This window comes from Taudactylus pleione, unplaced genomic scaffold (genome assembly GCF_031769625.1).
Source record: "Taudactylus pleione unplaced genomic scaffold, aTauple2 ptg000128l, whole genome shotgun sequence".
In the NCBI taxonomy this organism is placed as follows: domain Eukaryota; kingdom Metazoa; phylum Chordata; class Amphibia; order Anura; family Myobatrachidae; genus Taudactylus; species Taudactylus pleione.
The window spans coordinates 11,673,009-11,693,569 of record NW_028284530.1 but is presented as its reverse complement, the minus strand read 5'-3'; the positions used below and the strand labels follow the sequence as shown (position 1 = coordinate 11,693,569).

General features: G+C 48.6%; 1 protein-coding gene across 2 annotated transcripts in view; it reads left to right on the top strand.

The window, feature by feature from the left end:
• The first annotated feature begins 15,269 nt into the window (after positions 1 to 15,269).
• The window catches only part of FAM120A (family with sequence similarity 120 member A), a 93,211-nt gene continuing 87,919 nt past the window's right edge, over positions 15,270 to 20,561 (top strand). Inside the window, exon 1 of one of the 2 annotated variants that reach the window (XM_088472728.1) lies at positions 15,270 to 15,896. In XM_088472728.1, the coding sequence (XP_088328854.1) occupies positions 15,423 to 15,896 (474 nt within the window). In that variant the 5' untranslated portion in view covers positions 15,270 to 15,422. The remainder of the gene's footprint in view (positions 15,897 to 20,561) is intronic. The other variant, XM_088472729.1, reaches the window with a different exon arrangement.

The window sequence follows — 20,561 nt, the reverse complement described above, 5'->3', positions numbered from 1 at the left end:
TGGAGTATAAAAACATTCACATATAAAAACCTAGTAGTTTTTGTGGACAAGAAGCTGTTGACACCCTTATAAAAGCTTAATACAATTTATTACAATAAAAAACATTTTATACAGTACCAATACAATTTTAGATCGTGCTGATTAGGTTTACAGGATTCAACATTTGAACATGGACGATTCAACCTTAAATTTAAAGCATGTATTCGTAGTGGTGTAGTCACTGAATTAGGATCAAACACAGTTATCCTACGTGTTTCATCTCCTTGGAGAATTCTTCAGGGATTAATCTTAAAAATTAAACATAAAGAGTCCATAAGAAGGTGTCACACAAATTATTGCATACATGGAATTCGCAACCTTATTCAGAACATTATGCAAATAGTAGGAACATTATCCATTTATTATCAATTTACAGTTCTTTAATAACATATTATACATAAATTATTTACACTGATATTGTTTGGCGGTACACCTGTCAAACCGTAACGCAGGTGTCCTAAGGCGAGCTCAGGGAGGACAGAAACCTCCCATGGAGCAGAAGGGCAAACCTCCCGTGGAGCACAAGGTCCCCATCAACACATAGCCGTGCCTTTGTAGGCAGGCTATGGTCAGTTGAAGATGATTGTAAAACAACCGTAGTCTGTGCCAATATCAAAAGATCATCCAGATATGGCAGAATTCAGACTCCCTGACACCTGAGATAGGCAGTCATAATTGCCATTATTTTGGTAAATACCCGGGGAGCCATAGATAGGCCAAAGGGTAGAGCCGTAAATTTGTAATGTTGCTGAAGAACAACAAACCTTAAAAATTGTTGGTGGGATGGTAAAATAGGAACATGCAGATATGCATCCTGAATGTCCAGGGAAACCATGTAATCCCCCCGCTCCATAGCCAAAATAATTGACCGGAGAGTTTCCATACAAAACTTGGGTACAAGGATAAACCTGTTAAGGGTTTTTAGATTTAGTATAGGGCGATAGGCCCCATTTGGTTTCTGAACCAGAAATATATTGGAATAATAACCCCTTCCCTGTTGTGACACAGGAACCGGGATTATTACCCCCACCTGCAGCAGGGAGTGAATGGCTTCCTGAAGGGCCAAGACCTTGACCGCATCTGATGGAGGATTTGTGCAAAAAAAACTTCTGGGGAGGACACCTCCTGAAAGCGAAGGGATATCCCTGAGAGACCACTTTCCGGACCCAGGCATCTGTTGTTGTTTGATGCCAATAATCCACAAACTGAAGAAGTCAGCATCCCAACCTGGGATACCCCAGGAGGAGGCACGCTCCATCAGGCCGAGGGTTTGTTGCCCAGTTTAGAAGCTGAACATCTTGCAGAGCCAGATCTTTTAGTTTGTCGCCTTGTTGTTTGGCAAAAACTAGTCGGTTTAGAGGAAGACTGAGGACGGAAGGACTGAAAAGAAACCTGCTTAGATTTTATAGTCATGGATGGCAGACCTGCTGATTTTAAAGCCACCAGAGTAGCTATTATCTTATCCAACTCCAAAAAATGTCCTTTCCATAGAAAGGTAAGACTTCCAGCGCCCTCTTTGACCCTGTATCAGCTTTCAAGGATCTTAACCAGAGGGCCCTGCATGCCATTATTGAAGCTGCTGATGCTTTAGAAGCTAAAAATCCAGTATCTACTGCAGCTCCTCCCAGATAGGAAGCCGCTTCCTGTATGTGGCAGATATACATAATCTGTTCTCTGGTAGCATCTGGTAAATCTTCCAATGCCCCCATCCATTCTTCATCAGCTTTGGCTACCCAGGCTCCAGCCATAGCTGGACGAGTAACAGCTCCAGATGATGAAAATATTCCCTTAAGACATGCCTCAATTTTCTTATTTGTGGAATCCTTCAGAGAAGATGCTGACGAAATAGGCAATGTAGCATTTCTGATTAAATGCATTACATGAGCATCCACAGTAGGCGGTACCTCCCTCTTAGTATATACAGTAGCTGGAAAAGGATACAACAATGTTATTAATTTATTCATATAAAATCGTTTGTCTGGGTTACCCAATGCCTCATCCATAAGCTCAGTGAGCTGTTCAGATATAGGAAACTCCGTTTTAGCCATCTTCCGATGATGATTAACCATTGGAGCCTTCTTACCATGAGCTGGTTCATCATCCTGAATATCTAGGATTGATTTACCCACCTTCACAAAAGAAGGATCATCCACTGTGGACGGATGATCCTCCTCCCCCCGAGCTAGACCTGGAGAGGAACCCTGTGCATCATCTGATTCCCCTGGATGATGGGTCTGAATCCATATGTTGGGCAGACTGATAAAAAGCTAACTTGCACTTACGCGCCTTAGTCACTACCGGTTTGTTATCAACATTAGATCGTGCCATTCTCTGACTAGAGTGGCTATAAACATCCTTCCAGGAAGGATGCATAGGAGGTGCAAACATAACATACTGTGGACACCCCATCCAAGGAGGCATCGTAGGCGCAGCCATACAATCCACAACCTGCTTCATTACCTGGGACAAAGAGGAGACCCAAGATGGCTCTTGTCCAGACACAGGTAAACTCGACTGGTGAGGTGGCTCTTAAAAAAAGACAACACACAAACCATCCTTTACACCTTTACGGGACACATAAGCCATACATGATTACCATGAAACCAGCACAGGTGGCTCCCCCTCCTGTTTCCCTTTATTTTTCGACAAGTTCAATAAAGGCAATCATTGCAATGTTATGTGACAGCCTTCACAAAATCTTAATGAATGTGAAGTATTCAGAGAAAAACCTCCACCCCATAGAATGGAGAGAAAAAAAGTGATAGTTATAATTGACAGACAAAAATAAAAGTCAGTGGCCCTGCTTCAGAGCTGGACGCTCTTTTAGAGCGCTTGCTCTGAATCAGGGCGTTTTTTTTTTTTGGAACTGGCCTCCTGGCCGCTCGCTAAGCTGTGGGTGACCACCCACAGCCTTTGCGAGTGGCCAGGTGATGGGCGACCATCGGGCTGGCGATGAGACCCTTGTGGCAGGGTCTCGTTCCCGCAAGCCCCAATGAGCTTCCTGCTCTAACAGAGCAGGAAGCTCACTACTGACATCACTCGTGATGTCAGTAGGGCCGCCCCCAAAAGGCAGGCGTTCCTTCAGGAATGCCTCCATTTGGCCAGCCACCCCCCCCTCCCCGCCTACAAAACGGGGCGAGCTGTCGATCAACATTGACAGCCGCCCTGTCTTGTAGTGAGTCCCGCAGTGAGTGATTTCTCGCTCGCTGCAGGACTTGCGCACGCCACGCGTGCACTCTGCCCGGCCATCGACCTGCTTGCGAGCGCATAGCGCTTACGAGAGGGTCTGAATCAGGCCGTGTCAATACAGCAGCTAGCAAACAGTCACTTACAATGCATATGTAATATAATTACAATCGACTCTAGATCAACTACACAAACACAATGGTAGTATATAGAGCATTATGGGGGTCTTTCAGAGTCGGTCGCAAGCGCTGAGCGCTCGCAGCCGACTCGATGTTGCCCCACTGGGCATGCGCACGACGGAGCCGGCTCCGTCGTGCGCATGCGCGAGACCCAGCTAGCGATGCATGCTCCGTCACTAGGAGTCTCGCAGCAGACGGGGCGAGCTGTTGATGGTGAGTGACAGCTCGCTCCGTTTGGGAGGCGGGCAGGGGGCGTGCCTGTTCCGGCCGAAACGCTTGCCGTTTGGGGGCGGCCCCACTGACATCATTGCTGATGTCAGTAGGGAGCTTCCTGCTCCCTGGGGCTTACGAGTGCCCAGACCCAACCTTAGCCCTGATGGTCGTGATGATCTTGACCATCACCGATGTCGGTTGCTAGAGCCGAGGGTGTTAATCCACAGCTTAGCGATCGACAAGAAGGCGGTCGTTCAGGATGCAAGCAGCCGCCCTGATTCAGTGCGACCGATTACAACTAACGACCTCCACTGAATGAGGTCCTATATACCTTAACCAAGGGAGAGGTATACAGGGAGACTGGCCCAAACCTTCCTGAGAGACCAACAGCTACAGAGCACACTGAGGGCCTAATTCAGACCCGCTCGTGAGCGCTCGCAAGCAGGTCGATGTTGGCCGAGTGCGCATGACAGACCCGGCTCCGTTGTGCGCGAGACCTGGATAGCGGCGGTCAAGCCGTCGCTATGGGTCTCGTACCAAAGGGGGCGTGCTGTCGATGGTGACAGCACGCCCCCTTTGGTGGGCGTGGCTGCCCAGACGGAAGCGTTCCTATGGGAACGCCTTCCATCTGGGGCCGGCCACACTGACATCACAATTTGATAGAGCCAAAAGCACTCCAGGGCTTGCGGCAACGAGACCCAACCACAAAGGTCTCGTCGTAAGGCCGTCGGTCGCGATGGTCTTGACCATCTTTTTGGCCGCTCGCTATAGCTGTGGGTGGTCACCCACAGCTATGCGAGCAGCCAGGAGGCCGCTCTAAAAAAAAGAGGACGGCCCTGATTCAGAGCGATGGCTCTGTCAGAGCGTCCGGCTCTGAATCAGGGCCTGAGCGTGAACAGTGAGCGTCTCAAATACACGTGGAGGGTGTGTGCAGCAATCCAGAAGCACGAAAACCCTTCAGAGCTGCCGGGGGAGCGCCTACCTCCCCAAAGTTGCGTTAACCAGCTGGTACACTGGCCTCGTGGCATCAGAAGCGTCTATTGCCGATCCCCGGCATCAGACGATAAGGCCCCAGTGTTGTAGTAAGGACGCAGACAATCCCGGGCCCTAACTGCAGCGGCTTCTGGTGCGTCTCTGACACCAGAAGCAAGGACTGCCGCACTCAATTCTCCGTAAGCGAGGAATCTCCTTACCTGACATCTTTGTGCGTCCGGGTCGCAGCATATCTGCTAGCAAGCTCAGCTGCGACCCGCTGGAATCACCAGGCCAGTTACTGGTGTTGCAGCCCGGCGGAGGTAGATGGATTCACATTACATGCGTCTTAATTCAGACGCCTAGTACTGCCAACACAAAAACATAAAATCTAAATAAATGATAAAATAAAAGCTTAGGACTGCCTGAGCAGTCCCGTTACAAAGGTGCGTCTTGATCCTGCCGTACCAAATAGTTGAAGTCCTATGGCTAGGGGCATGGTATATATGGAGGACCTGAGGCATCCTGGGAGCTGAAGCTTTAACTGTTTGGTGCCTGGTCTCTCCAACGATAATATTCCCATGGTATCCCTGTGGATCCCTATGGACCCCGAAGAAGAAAGAGGGATTTAACAATACCTAATTTTAGTTTTCATACCTCGGTGCCTTCACATAAAGGCATATATATATTTTATTTGGCATCTTGACTTCTACTGCGTCCGGTCACACCCACCCCCCTCACCTTCACAGCTCTGTACCCACCAATCCATCCGGACTCTCCTCCCCTCATTCTGCAGTGTGCCCAGTGTCTTTTATATATATATATATATATACACTGTAATACACATATATATATATATATATATATACACAGTATATATCTATATACAGTATGCACAGTGTGTATATGTATACCAGGCCATGCTGACAACTGAAGTTCGACAAAAAATGGAAGAAAAATTATTATTTTTTTAATGAACACACAAAAAATGTCATCCTTCATTTATTTAGACCCTGTAAGCCTACTTTTGTGACATCACAAGTTGGAGAGATTGGCAGGTTTAATGAAAAAGTTAAGCTGGGTACACACGTAAAGATTTTCTGTCCAACCATCCAACTAGTTGATTGGTTGGAGTGAAAATCTGGTAAGGTATGAAAGCAAATGACAGTCAGCAATTTGCACCCAAATGCCGGAAAATGGACAAAAACTGTTTGTTAAATGTTTGATCTAAACAATTTGTTCAAACTTGTCTGAATGACCATTTTTATTTGTTTTCTGGCATTTAGGAGCAAATTGCTGATCATCAGTTACTCCCATAAGTTACCAGATTTTCATTCCAACCAATCAACTAGTTGGATGGATGGACAGAAAATCTTTACGTGTTTATGCAGCATTAGTTACATGTAAAGATTTTCTGTCCAACCATCCAACTAGTTGATTGGTTGGAATGAAAATCTTGTAACCTATGGGAGTAAATGATGATCAGCAATTTGCTCCTAAATGCCAGAAAACAGATGAAAATGGTCGTTAAAAGTTTGTTAAATGTTTGATCTAAACAATTAGTTCAAACAACAGTTTTTGTCCATTTTTCAGCATTTGGGAGCAAATTGCTGATTATCATTTGCTTTCATACTTTACCAGATTTTGATTCCATCCAATCAACTAGTTGGATGGTTGGACAGAAAATCTTTAAGTGTGTATGTACCTTTAAAATCCTTTTTTCTGAGTCCATGGGGGACACTGGGACTGTGGGTGTAGGGTGAGAAGCAGGAGCCTGGGCACCAAAGAGTAAGATTCTTTTGCAGCACAGGCTCCTCCTCCCCTACACCCCGCCTGAAGCCAGTTATTCTTAACAAGCCCAAGGAACAGGAATGGCGAAGTCGGCATACAGACAGAATTAGGCACACCACCTGTCTAGGAACCAGATGCCGGAACCATAAAACCTCTAGACAGCCAGGTGCGAGACGGTGGGTGCCCAGTGTCCCCCATGGACTCAGAAAAAAGGATTTTACAGGTAAGACAAAAATGCCCTCTTTTCATTCATCCAATGGGGGACACTTGGAATGTGGAACATCCCAAAGCTGTACATTTAAGGGAGGGAACGCTCCTGTGCTGCACTAAGAACCAGACGCCCAAAAGCCGTATCAGTAGAGGAGAAGGTGTCAAAGCTGTAAAATTTTATGAAAGTGTTGGCAGAGGATCAAGTGGCAGACCTACAAAGCTGCTCAGCAGAGGCACCACGACGAGTCGCCCAAGAAGCCCCCACAGATCTAGTGGAATGAGCCTTCTCCGAAGGCGGAACCGGCTTCTTTACCAAAAGATAGGCATGACAAATGGTAAGGCGCAACAAACGAGCCAGAGTTTGTTTTGAAGCTGACCAGCCACGCTTGTTGAAGTCATAAAGAACAAACAGAAAGTCTGACTTCCGTAGGTCTTTGGTCCGATCAACATAAGTGCGAAGAACCCGGACAATGTCCAGCGTCGAGTCAGAAGAACCTGAAGTTGACAGGGAAGGGACCACAATCTCCTGGTTGATATGGAAGCATGACACTACCTTTGGGAGATAGTCCAGACGTGTGTGGAGAACTGCCCGGTCAGGATGGAACACCAGGAAAGGTGCACGGTGAGACAATGCACCCTAGTCTGAAAACAATGTGGGCTGACGCAATAGCCAGAAGGAAAACTGTTTTCCACGTAAGCCAATGCAGATCAATGGAAACCAACGGTTCAAAGGGTTTTTTGTAGAATCTTAAAACCAAAGAAAGATTCCACTGAGTTACCGGGGGATGAAAGGTGGCTGAATGTGGAGGACCCCTTGTAGAAAAGTCTGAACAGCTGGCAGACAAGCTATTCTGTGCTGAAATAATACAGGGAGAGCTGACTCATGAACCTTCAAGAAAGCAAGGCGAAGGCCCAGATCCAAACCTGTCTGCAAGAAAGACAAGTCTAGAAAGACGAAACACCAGAGGATCCCGACCGCGGGCAGACCACCACTTAAAGTATGTCCGCCATACATGATAGTAGATACTCGCCGAAGGTTTCCTGGCGCGTAGCATGGTCCGGATAACTGAATCTGAAAAACCCGTGGCTTTTAGGAACGAGGTTTCAATAGCCATCCCGACAAAGCTGGCTGGCCGAAAGTCAGGATGAAGACACGGTCCCCGAGAGAGTAGATCTGGTCAGAGAGGGAGGCGCCACGGGGGTGCAATGGATAGACTGAGGTCTACGTTCCAAGTCCTCTGTGGCCAATCCGTAGCTATGAGAATGGCAGAGACACCCACTTGCTTTACTTTGCTAAGGACCCGCGGAAGGAGAGCCATCGGAGGAAAAAGGTATACAAGCGGAAATGTCCACTGTACCGCTAGTGCATCCACCAAGAAAGCTACCGGGTCCCTGGATCAGGATCCGTAGCGCGGAAGCTTGTTGTTGTGCCGGGAAGCCATCAAGTCGATGTCTGAACCCAGCGATGAATCAGCATCTGGAAAACGTCTGGATGGAGAGACCACTCGCTGGAGAGAACATCCTGTCTGCTGAGGAAGTGCTTCCCAATTTTGGACTACCGGAATTTAGACCGCTGAGAGAGCTGGAAGGTAGCGTTCCGCCCAACAAAGGATGAGACTGACTTCTTTCATTGCTCCTCGACTCTTGGTACCGCCTTGATGGTTTATGTAGGCGACCACCGTTGCGTTGTTTGACTACACCTTCACAGCTTTGTGTTGAAGGGTTTCGCTTGACAAAGTGCGCGGTATACCATTTGAAGCTCCAAGATATTGATTGGTAGGTTGGTCTCCTGAACTGTCCACCTGCCCTGAAAAGAATGACTGCCAGTGACAGCTCTCCAGCCATGAGGGCTGGCATCTGTGGTTAGAAGGACCCAATCCTGGATTAGGAATGGACGACCCCTGTCGAGATGTGACAACTGGAGCCACCACAGGAGAGAATGACGGACTTCTCTGGACAGGACTAGGGTCTGGGATTTGAGATGCCAGAGGGATCGGTTCCACCGCTGCCGGATTTCCCTTTGAAGTGGACGGGAATGGAACTGTGCATACTATACCATATCGAAGGTGGAGACCAGTTTGCCCAGAACCTGCATGCAGACATTTATCGAGACTCTTCAATGTTGAAGAAAAAGTCTGATTTGGGACTGAAGGGACGTCTGTTTGTCCCTGGGTAGGAAAACTCTCTGAACTCTGGAGTCCAGGAGAGCACCCAGATGGATCATTTCCTGAGACGGAGTCAGGCTGGACTTCCGCCAATTGATGGCCCTGAGAGGTCGACACGCGTAGGACGCTGCCACACACTTACTCTACAATACCAAGATGAATTTGCTAACGAGTCTCCTCGCCGCAAGACACCCGAGCGCGCAGGAACACCCGGAACCCTCTACAGCCCAAATGCGACCTCTCGCGATATCAGGAAGTGGATGCCGCGGTACCAGGAAGCTGTGCTCCTGATTCAGACCCACTCGTGAGCGCACAGCGCTCGCAAGTGGGTCGATGGTCCCCCACTGTGCATGCCGGCGTGCACATGCGCGAGACCCAGCCAGCGACGGGCGCTCCGTAGCTACGGGTCTTGCACCAAAGCGGGGCAGCTGTCGACTGTGATTGACAGCTTGCCCCGTTTTGGAGGCGGGCAGGGGGAGTGGCTGGCCAGAGGCGTTCCCGAAGGAACACCTGCCATTTGGGGGCGGCCCCACTGACATCACGAGTGATGTCAGTGGGTGAGCTTCCGGCTCTATTAGAGCCGAAAGCTCACTGGGGCCTGCGGGAACGAGACCCTACCACAAACGTCTCGTCGCAAGCCCCGATGGTCGTGACCTTCGCCTGGCCGCTCGCTAAAGCTGTGGGTGGTCACCCACAGCTTAGCAAGCGGCCAGGAGGCCGGCTTTAAAAAGAAAAAAAAAAACAGGGACGCCCTGATTCAGAGTGAGCGCTCTTAAAGAGCGTCCGGCTCTGAATCAGGCCCTGTGTACACTGCGGAGACACCAGCGAGCAAATGCTCGCCAGAACATGGTCTATACAACAGTTGACCAGCAGACTGAAGAGGATACGGACACGGACTCTGGATAGAGGTGAGGTTAACTGGGACTTATATTTACTTAGCCACACACTGTGGACACAGACAGACTCGAGACTTTTACCCAAAACTGTGACTGATTCACCTACTGCTTTGGCCACCACTAGCCGAAGGTGAGGGACGCCCACCCTCGGCTTCATTTACCACCTATACCCTGGACTTACCTTTTTACTTACCCCAACTCAGTACTTCTGGCCAGACCCCCCCCAATCTATATCCATTCATAATTTATCTTTCTTCCCATTCCCAATTTTTTTCACTACAATACCCGTCTTGTATGTAACAAGTAGAATACATCTAGGGCACTATGACACACAATAAAGCATTTTATATACAATTCTCCTATTTTATAATCATTATTATATCACCCTACACCAAGCACAGACCTTAAATCTAGATATTGGACATGTAAGTATGCGTCCTGAATGTCCAAGGAGTCCATGTAATCGCCTGGCTCCATGGCCTGCATTGAAGTGACTCCATTCTGACCCTGGGAACCCTGAGAAACTGGTTAAGTGTTTTCAGGTTAAGGATAGGCCTGTAGGAGCCATCTGGTTTCAGGACAGGAACATATTTGAATAGAAACCCATCCCCCTCTGGTGAGGGACTGGAACTATCACATTGGCAGCCAAGAGAGTCTTGATGGAAGCCCGAAGGGTGGTCGCCTTCCCGACGTCGATGGGAAACCCGGCTGAAAAGAATTGAACTGGAGGGCGTTCCTGTAAGGCAAAGAATAACCCTGAGACACGATGTTCCTTACCCAGGTGTCCGAGGTTGTTTCCAGCCAGGCATTGGCGAACTGTAGGAGACGGCCGCCCAGCCTGGAAATTTCCAGGTGGAGACCAGCCCCGTCATGCCGTAGGCTTATCGGCTGGTTTAGGGGCTTGACTGCCTCTGGATTTGGGATTTTTGTTGGAGGATCCCTGAGCTCTGGAAGAAGGTTGACCTCTTGCCTTTCCCTGTGGGCGAAATGATCGAAAGGATAATCCTTTGGACCTTGGAGCTGCGGAAGGAAGACAAGCAGTCTTGGACGCGGCTACTGTGGCCACAATTTTGTCCAGTTCGGAGCCAAACAGAACCTCACCAGAGAACAGGAGAGCCTCTAAAGCCTTTTAAGACTCACTGCTCTCCAAGAACTAAGCCATAGTGCGCGTCTAGCTGCCACAGAGGAAGCAGACACCGTTGAAGATAAGATTGCTGAATCAATGGCGGCCTTACCCAAATAAGATTCAGCCTCCCGGATGTTAGCCACTAAGGAGAGAAGGTCTGATCAACAAGATCCAGATCGAAGACCTTCCTCCAGGGAATCTGCCCAGCGACCGAGGGCTTTGGCAACCCACACTGAGCAAGAGCTGGGCGTAAAACTGCCCCAGAATTCATGAAAATGGAATAAAGGAAATTTTCTAATTTCCTGTCTGTGGGGTCCTTGAGAGAGGCCACATTGGGGATGGGAAGTGTGGTTGACTTCACCAACCTAGTAATACACCATCCACCGGGGGAGGTAATTCCCACTTCTTCTGCTCTTCAGGCGGGAAGGTATAAAAAGATGAGATTCATTTTGGAACTAAGAACTTTGTATTAGGATGCGACCAGGCCTCTGCCAAAATACCCTCCAGCTAGCAGAGAAAACCATTGGCTCTTTCTTCTTTCCGAAGTTAGAGAAGCATTCGAATCCTTAATGAGTAAGGCAGACATAACTGCTCTGACCAAAGCATCAACGTCAACTTGAGCAATGTGCTTGTCATGAGCTGAAACAGAATGCACGTCCGATGTCTGCGATAATTCGCCCTCTTCCGAGAAGTTGTCAGACTGGGAATCATTACCTGAAGGGAGAGACATACAACTCTTTCTTTGGGGCGCTCTGCGTTTATCCGGAGGCTCCAGCATGAAGTTAACAAGGGCTGCTCTGCAGCCCTAAGGGACCGTGCCCTCTTCCTGAAGACACCAAGAAAAAAATGGCTTCAGGTGGGGTGTAGGGGAGGAGGAGCCTGTGCTGTTGCAAAAAAGTTAACTCCTTGGTGCCCAGGCTTCTGCATCTCACCCTACACCCACAGTCCCAGTGTTCCCTATTGGATGAATGAAAATAAATAATTAACATTTTTTCCCACACACTGAACGATATTGTTCTAGTGTATGGCCAGCTTGAGACAGCACTACTCTTGCTTCCACTTATTAGAAGTCCACCTCAACAACAAATGCCATATTTGGATTAGGATGGGTACAGAAATTAAATGTCTTTTAATCAAGTAATGGCAACTAGTGGATGAGGTGACCACTCTGAAGTATTGTCTCCCTTATTAGTCATGGCAGTGATAGGTGCCACAATGATAGAAAATAAAAATTAATAAATGTGTTTAAAATAGTTTGCAAAAAACAGCAACTTTTGTATAGTTTTGAGGCTACTGGATAAAGACCCATTGGGTGATATTATGGAACCTAAAAATGCTGCTTTGTAGACCTCAAATTTGCAGATTTATCTTTGGCATGTAATCGGTCCATTGTCACCTGTTTACGATGATCTTTCAAAATGGAAGGAAATAAACTTGTCCAAAAATTCTCTAAATATTTAGATTACAAACTATTGGAACACTGCAGGGTCAAAGGTATGACCATTCATAGTGTACTGTATAGTGTTTACATAGTCATTCACTTATTACTTTCTTTAACTCTGATTATGTTTTAGGTGTAGAATTTGGATGGTAAAATTGCGATGCATTGGATTTTCAAAATGGCAATTGACTCAACTCTAAAGAGTGTTGAGTTATACATATTACTGTTTGATAAATTAACCCTTAGCAATTCACCTGACACAAACTTCAATTAATTAAAAAACAGGGTGGTGGAGGGATGTGACCACAAATATTGTTTAAACAAAAGGGCACTAATCTCCCCCCCCTCCCCTCCTCCACATGCCTGCTGGTGCGGTTCTAAGGGTATCTACACATTTCAATGAGCATGCAGACTCATCTGTTTCAAGAGTCAAAGGGGGCGATTTAATTCTTGTGTGAGCGGCGCCCATTATTGTGGTCTTCACGCCCTATTAGAACGGCTAAACCCATCTGAATACCTGGTTAGGGCACCCTAACCACGGGCTTATCGGACATTTTTACTCGCACCCTCCTGAGGGTGAGAGCAGAAGCACCAGTGTCTATCGCAACCGAACGGAGCAACACCTGAATAGCTTCATCGGGTGATCTAAGAAAATAGCCTCTGAAAAAAACAAATGAATCGCTCCCTAAGACTAATGCTGGGTACACACCTATACAATCGTCGGGCCATTCTTTCAATATCGAGAGAACAGCCGTTGAATTGTATAGGTATGTACGCTGTCCCAATGCAGGAGCGTTAGCCGATACACGGCTATTAACGCTCCTGCAACGGTCGGGGTCGGGAGGTCACATCTTATGTACTGTTTAACATTTATCGGTTCGACCTCCCGATCCCAAAGAAGCCAGTACACAGGGCCTGATTCAGCGGTGCACGCTGATCGCAGATTCCCGATGTTTGGGAATCTGCGCAGGACCCATTATGCATCTGTGCAGAATGGGTCCTGTTAATTCGCTCGCAGACAGGCAGCAGACTGTTCATGATTGACTGTCTGCTGCCGTTTGCGGGCTGGGAGGGGGCAGCGATGCCTTCCGTTTTCTGAAACGGAAGTGTGTCGGTGCCGTGGCGGGGGAGGGAAGAATCCAGGAGAGTCGGCTGATGGAGATTTCCTGGCCTCTTTATCTAAACGGCAGCGGCCGGCTGCGGGACCCCATGGGTCACCGCAGCCAGCCGATGGTATGCGATTATCCAATGCTGCGTTGGACAACGCAGCTCAAATAAGTAATGCACAGGAGGCGTAATGCCTCCTGCTGCATTACCATATCTGTAAGGATTGCAATTGCAAAGCTGCCTACATGCAGCTTTGCAATTACGATCCTTGCAGAATCAGGCCCACACTGTGCTATGTCTGCACATTGTGTAAACTGCTCACAGGCAGCTGATAGGGGGTCACACTGGGGACAGACTGCACAGCTGATTGGGACAGTTTTACCCGATCAGCCTGTATTCGAAATGGTGTGGCCTGTTCTTTCAATATAGAAAATGGCCGTTGAATTGTATAGGTGTGTACGCTGTCCCAATGCATGAGCGTTAGCCGATAAACAACTTTTAATGCTCCTGCAACGGTCTGGATCGGAAGGTCGCATCATATGTACTGTTTAAAATTTGTCAGGTTGACCTCCCAATCCCATAGTAGCCCGTACACACTGTGCTATGTCTGCATACAGTGTACACGGCACACAGGCAGCTGACGGGGCGACAGACTGCACAACTAATCAGGACAGTTTTACCCGATAAGCCTGTAATCGAAAGGGTGTGTACCAGGCTTAAGTATGCCTGCACTACACTACCTCACCCACCACAGAGCTTTGCAGTGACTGCCATATACTGCAGAGAGCATCAGTTAACTCTATGTAATGCAAAGAATATTACGGTGACCACCATAGAAGGCAGAGAACATTGTAGTGACTGCCATATAATACAGAGAGCATTGCAGTGACCACCAAATAATGCGAAGAACATTGCAGTGACCGCCATATAATTAGCAGAGGGCCAAACTCCGGAATGCTTGGTAAATCCGACAGCATTGCATCCCCCATAGAAACCTTTGGGAGCTGCGGAAGATTTTTCAATGGTGTATCTATAATGTGTGCAGTGTGGCCCCCACCGCATACCCATATATTGTTATACATACCTCTCCAGAAAGCAGCTTGGCACATGCAGAGCACAATTCACTCAGAAAATGGGGACTGCAATTTTCCTGGTGACTAGCACATGCGCAGTAGCGTTGTCCCCCAGGAATAAGGCATTGATGCCATTTTCCCGGAGACCTGTGCATGCGCAATAGATTCTAGTACCAAGTCACAATCTACTACACTTCCAGAGAGAATGGGGCCCTCTCCTCTTATAAAACACTTCTGGCTGCAGTCTCTCCTTCATACATTAGGGCAGTGGTTCCAAAACTGTGCGCCATGGCACCCTGGGGTGCCTTGGGACACATGCAGGGGTGGCTCAGGTTGGTGATCCAGCACTAAATACAATTATTTATGGTCAATGAAATGTAATGTAAATATGTGGGCAAACAGAAGCGCAAACCTGTCCACCACCACATAACTGAGCCTAAGGATGACAGGTAAGCACAATTTACTTTACTACTTTAAGTTTGTTATTGAGAAATTCAGGTAAAAATAAACAGGGGTGCCGTGAAAGCAATGCTGATACTCTAGGGTGCTGTGATTCCAAAAAGTTTGGGAACCACTGCAGTAGGGTGATACTAAATATTTGCGGGCTAATATGCTGCTTATGTTTACTGATAAAATAGGCCCCATCATGAGAGCACTGCAGCCCAGCACTGAGATGAGCGGGCCGGGTGACATGACATAGAGCACTGCAGCCCAGCACTGACATGAGCTATCGGGTTGTATAACCGGGTGACACGCCCGCCAAGAGCACCGAGCCGAGCTGCTATGATGATGGCAGGGACGGACATGTTACCGTGTGACGCCATCAGTCACCCCAGCCCCACCTGTTCCGGTTTCCTGTGGCCCCCGCCTCCCCCCACACATCCCCGGACATGGCTCTGTGAGACAGCACATGGCGGCCGCGGCCATGCAGAGCCCCCCCAAACCATCCAACAGCCCCCCGCTCCTAATCAGTCACTAGACACCCAACACTACGCCCGACACACCCGCCATACCGCAGCCAGCCATGGGGGTGCACGGTTTCCAGGACTACATCGAGAAGCGCTGCCCGGGCGCGGTGGTCCCAGTGGAGCTGCAGAAATTGGCCCGAGGCAGCCTAGTGGGGGGCGGGCGGCAGAGACCCCCCCAGACCACCCTCCGCCTGCTCATCGACGCCGAGAACTGCCTGCACCGGCTCTACGGCGGCTTCTACACCGACTGGGTGAGCGGGGGCCAATGGAACCACATGCTGGGCTACCTGGCCGCCCTGGCCAAGGCCTGCTTCGCCGGTAACATCGAGCTCTTCGTCTTCTTCAACGGCGCCCTAGACAAGGCCCGACTCCACGAGTGGGTGAAGAGGCAGAGCAACGAGCGGCAGACCGGCCAGCAGATCATCAGCCACGTACAGAACAAGGGCACCCCGCCCCCCAAAGTCTGGTTCCTGCCCCCCGTGTGCATGGCCCATTGCATCCGCCTGGCGCTTGTCCGTTTCCACATCAAGGTGAGGACGAGCCCCCTGCGCTGCACCTGTGACATCCCGACAACCCTGTCCTGCTAAATTTACTCTAGTCCTCCCGCATAAGTGTGACACCCCACCCCTGTGTGTCGCGCATATCAACCCTATGCCGTGTAATCCTGCATACACTACATGAAATCCAGGTTATTTCCAAACTGTCATATTGCCCCTCTGCATATGTTGCATCCAACCTAATGCCACAAGTCCTGGTTTCTGTATTCCTCATAGTGTAACCGTCATGTCCAGATGAGGAGCCTTCTCCCCAATACTGTATGCCTCTGTGTGCCAGTGTCCCCACCCAATACCATATGCCTCAGTGTGCCAGTGTTCCCCCACCAATGCTGTATGCCAGTGTGCCCCAATGCTTTATGCCTGTGTGCCAGTGTCCCCCCCACCAATACTGTACGCCTCAGTGTCTCCCCCCACCAATACTGTACGCCTCAGTGTCTCCCCCCACCAATACTGTACGCCTCAGTGTCTCCCCCCACCAATACTGTACGCCTCAGTGTCTCCCCCCACCAATACTGTACGCCTCAGTGTCTCCCCCCACCAATACTGTACGCCTCAGTGTCTCCCCCCACCAATACTGTACGCCTCAGTGTCTCCCCCCACCAATACTGTACGCCTCAGTGTCTCCCCCCACCAATACTGTACGCCTCAGTGTCTCCCCCCACCAATACCTTACGCCTGTGTCCCCCCCACCAATACCTTACGCCTCAGTGTCCCCTCCCACCAATACCTTACGCCTCAGTGTCCCCCCCCCACCAATACCTTACGCCTCAGTGTCCCCCCCACCAATACCTTACGCCTCAGTGTCCCCCCCACCAATACCTTACGCCTCAGTGTCCCCCCCACCAATACCTTACGCCTCAGTGTCCCCCCCCACCAATACCTTACGCCTCAGTGTTCCCCCCCACCAATACCGTACGCCTCAGTGTCCCCCCCACCAATACCGTACGCATCAGTGTCCCCCCCCCCACCAATACCGTACGCCTCAGTGTTCAGTTTCCTCCCAATACTGTAATGCCTCAGTGTGCCGTGCCGGTGTGCTAGTCTGTGCCCCAATACTTTATACTCTGAAGCCTAATGCAGTTAGTCAGGATTGTAATTAGCACCTGAGGCAAGAAAGAAAACAGATGATACTCATATTTTGAACCCATAGAAACGAAATCTTATGAGATGGGCAACAAAACCGACAACCTCACCAAGTTACTATAAAGGTGGCTTTACGACTTCCTCTCTCTATAATTCACAGGAGCGAACTTCTAATGCTGGGTACACACTAGAGCGATGTCATGCCGATTTGGCCAAATCGGAACAACAAATTGGGCATTTTGCGCGCTCTCGTAGTAGTGTGTGTTTTTGTCTGGTTGGCATGTTGCACACAATCGCTGTCGTGTGTATTAATGAAGAACGGAACAAGTGATGGTTCAGTCTTTCATTACATCGCTGTAGTGTTTATCGGCAATTGTGCGATGTCCAGGGTGTTCCTTGACATTGGCACAATTGCTGATCGCACAATTATGTACCCTGCATTACTCTCCTCATATGACTGTAAAGTGTAATGCACAGGAATGGTAAGTGACAATAATAATATAGGGTTGTGCTACCCACAGCGTTCTCATGTGATATAACTTTTTACTCTGTTAGAATCTCAACATATTGTTTTATAGGGATAATAAAAGCCCATCTTATGTGCAGTTCTGCTTTGTCAATGCCAGAGTGTGCAAATACAGGGGGTGGAATAGTCAATGGGCGCATACTTGAAAAATCTTTTATCTGCCAGGCCCTGTTCAGATCAACATTATGGGCGGAATTCAATTGTTTCTACCCCCTTTGTGCCCGATTGAGCACATCACTTTTCGTGGTCGTGCCCAGAGCTTTGGTCAGTGGTAGCTGCTTTATGCAGCTAAACCCGACCACTTTGGGCACGAAAAACGGCAGCAATTGAATAGCGGCCCGTGATCTCCTGTCACTTTAGATGGGAGATCCTGACCGCGTAAACAATTGAATTCCGCCCTATGAGTTCACATACTTTTGTGATGGGGAACCCACTTGACGATATATATTGTATCGGAAGGTGTGTACACCCAATATGTCTGTGAATGACGTCGATCACAGACCTATCAAGTCAGCTCTGCAGCACAGCCGATGCCAAAATACTGCATGTGTGTACAGGTGATCCACCGACCAACTATACAATTTCTGCAGAGACAGCCAACAATGACATCTCAACTGGGCGGGCAGTTGTGAGGTCAGCCCAGACGTGGCTGATTGGTAAAGTGTGTATAACTTACCCATCGGCCGCTCTGACTGCGGCTCGGTCTGCTGACCAATCCGTGATCTTAATGTGTACCCGGCATTACATTTATACCAAACAACTTTATTTGCAAGCTGATATACCCCTGCATCAGCCTGTGGCTCCTATACTGTACCCACCAGAAGTAATGCCACCAAACTAGTTCCGAGTGCCTTCACTTAGAACTGTTCCTGTTTTACCATTCAGACCATTTGCTTTGGGGTATCTGTGATACCAGTTGCAGCGGAAACCTCTAATATTCTATCTCTCTTGCGCACTGGGCCTGACTCAGACCCGCTCGCAAGCGGGTCGATTGTTGGGTAGTGCGAGCGCAAAAAGCACTCGCATTCAAAAGGGGCGACTGTCGATGTTGATCGACAGCTCGCCCCGTTTGGAGGGCGCGTGGGGGTGGCTGGGCAAAAGGAGGCGTTCCTGCAGGAACGCCTGCCGTTTGTGGGCGGCCCTACTGACATCACTCGTGATGTCAGTAGGTGGACTTCCTGCTGTATTAGAGCAGGAAGTTCCCTGGGGCTTGCGGCAATGAGACCCTACCGCAAGGGTCTTGTCGCAAGCCCGATGGTTGCGATGGTCTTGACCATCACGACCATCACCTGGCCGCTCGCATAAGCTGTGAGTGGTAACCTAGAGCTATGCGAGCGGCCAAGAGGCCGCAACTAAAAAAAACAAACCCCCGCCCTGATTCAGAGCGAGCGCTCGCTTTTTGCGAGCGCCTCTGAATCAGGGCCACTGTCTTTCTCGCAAACCTTGTGGGGAATTCAATTGTTTTTTGCGCACCCATAAGGAATGGACGCCCAACGATTCAATTCAATTGTTGCTCTGATGGGGCGCTCATTACTTGTCTCACCCAAATGTACCAGATTTAGCTGTGTAAAGCACTTGTGACCCTATATATCAATTGCTTTGTTTTCACATCAAGGTGACTGATACCTCACTACTGGGCACCACCGATGGGGGCGATTCAACTCAACGCGAATTGAATTGCGCCGGGAGCGAGCTCCCAGAGCTAATCAATTCAGTGCGCTGTGTGGTCGGAGAATGCCGGTCATCACGCCTTAACAAGGGTGTTAAGGCGCAGCAACCGGCATTCTCTGACCAAAGTGTCGGGCGCGCGGCTGTTAGCGCCGCGCTATGCAGAAAAACAGCCGCGCACCCGGCACTTTGGTCGGATTTTTCTTCGCATCCCCAGGAGGGTGTGAGAAGAAATCCTTAGTGCACCCAAACAGTGCGGTGTATTGAATAGCTGTAGGAGTCCCTCCCGTCGCTATTCAATAGCGCGTTGAATTGAATTATTTCCTAGTCAGGTTAGCCCTAATTCAGTGGTACGTCGTAATAACAAAGTATACAAATAATTTTGCTCTCTTTACCATTGATTACTTCTAAGCCATCACATAGCTTCACCTCACAGTAAGACAATTCCCAAGTTTGTATCCTGTCTATATTAGGCTATGTTGGCCTGATTCTTATCAGGTCCCTAGTCGCAATGGTGCACCTCAAACCTAAAATGCTATATTATCTACTCATTGTTTTACTAATCTGAGCAGATGATGTTACCTGCAGGACATGCTATTTCCCCTCAGGAAGTAATGATCATCTGTATTATCATTTATTCTCAGAAACTCCATCTAACACCCTTACAGGTACCTGTACCAGCCTAACTTTAAATAATAATTTATTGCTGTTTGTCCCAGACAACCAGTGGTACCTGTTTTGTATATTGTGATATACCAGCCTTCCCCACCCCACTTCATCATCCATGATACCATAAACGCAAATTTCTATTTGCTCTGGCAATTTGAATACATTGATGACAGATGACTGAGTTGAAGGAAGGCGGAGGCTCTAGCTGTCTGTCAGCATGAATAGGGCTTGCAAATGAAGTTTGAAAAACAAAAAAAAATAGATTTGGGGAAAGTTACCTTTTAAAATATCTGAAAAGGGTAGATAGACATTTGACTACTGAAATGGGACCCTCACCACTCATATAGCTCCTCAGTGGGATCCCTGCAACACCTAGGTCATAATATGCTGGTCTGTGCAGTGAAGCTGAGCTGTAGCTGTAATAATCATTTCAACTTTTTGATCGAGCCATATATCGTGTATATTAGTTGTATCTAGGCACACGTTTTTTTAATCGGAAAGGCACATCGTAAATCACTCATAGTGTAGACAACAGTAAATTGACCCATATAAGATTTTTTTGTTATCTTTGTGAAGGTGCCTTGGTCAGTGTCTACTAATACCCCTTTTACACCAGAGCTAAGACCCGGGTTATTGCAGGGTTAACCCGGGTAGCTCCTTGGTATAAAAGGGGACAGGGTTGGATTCCCGGA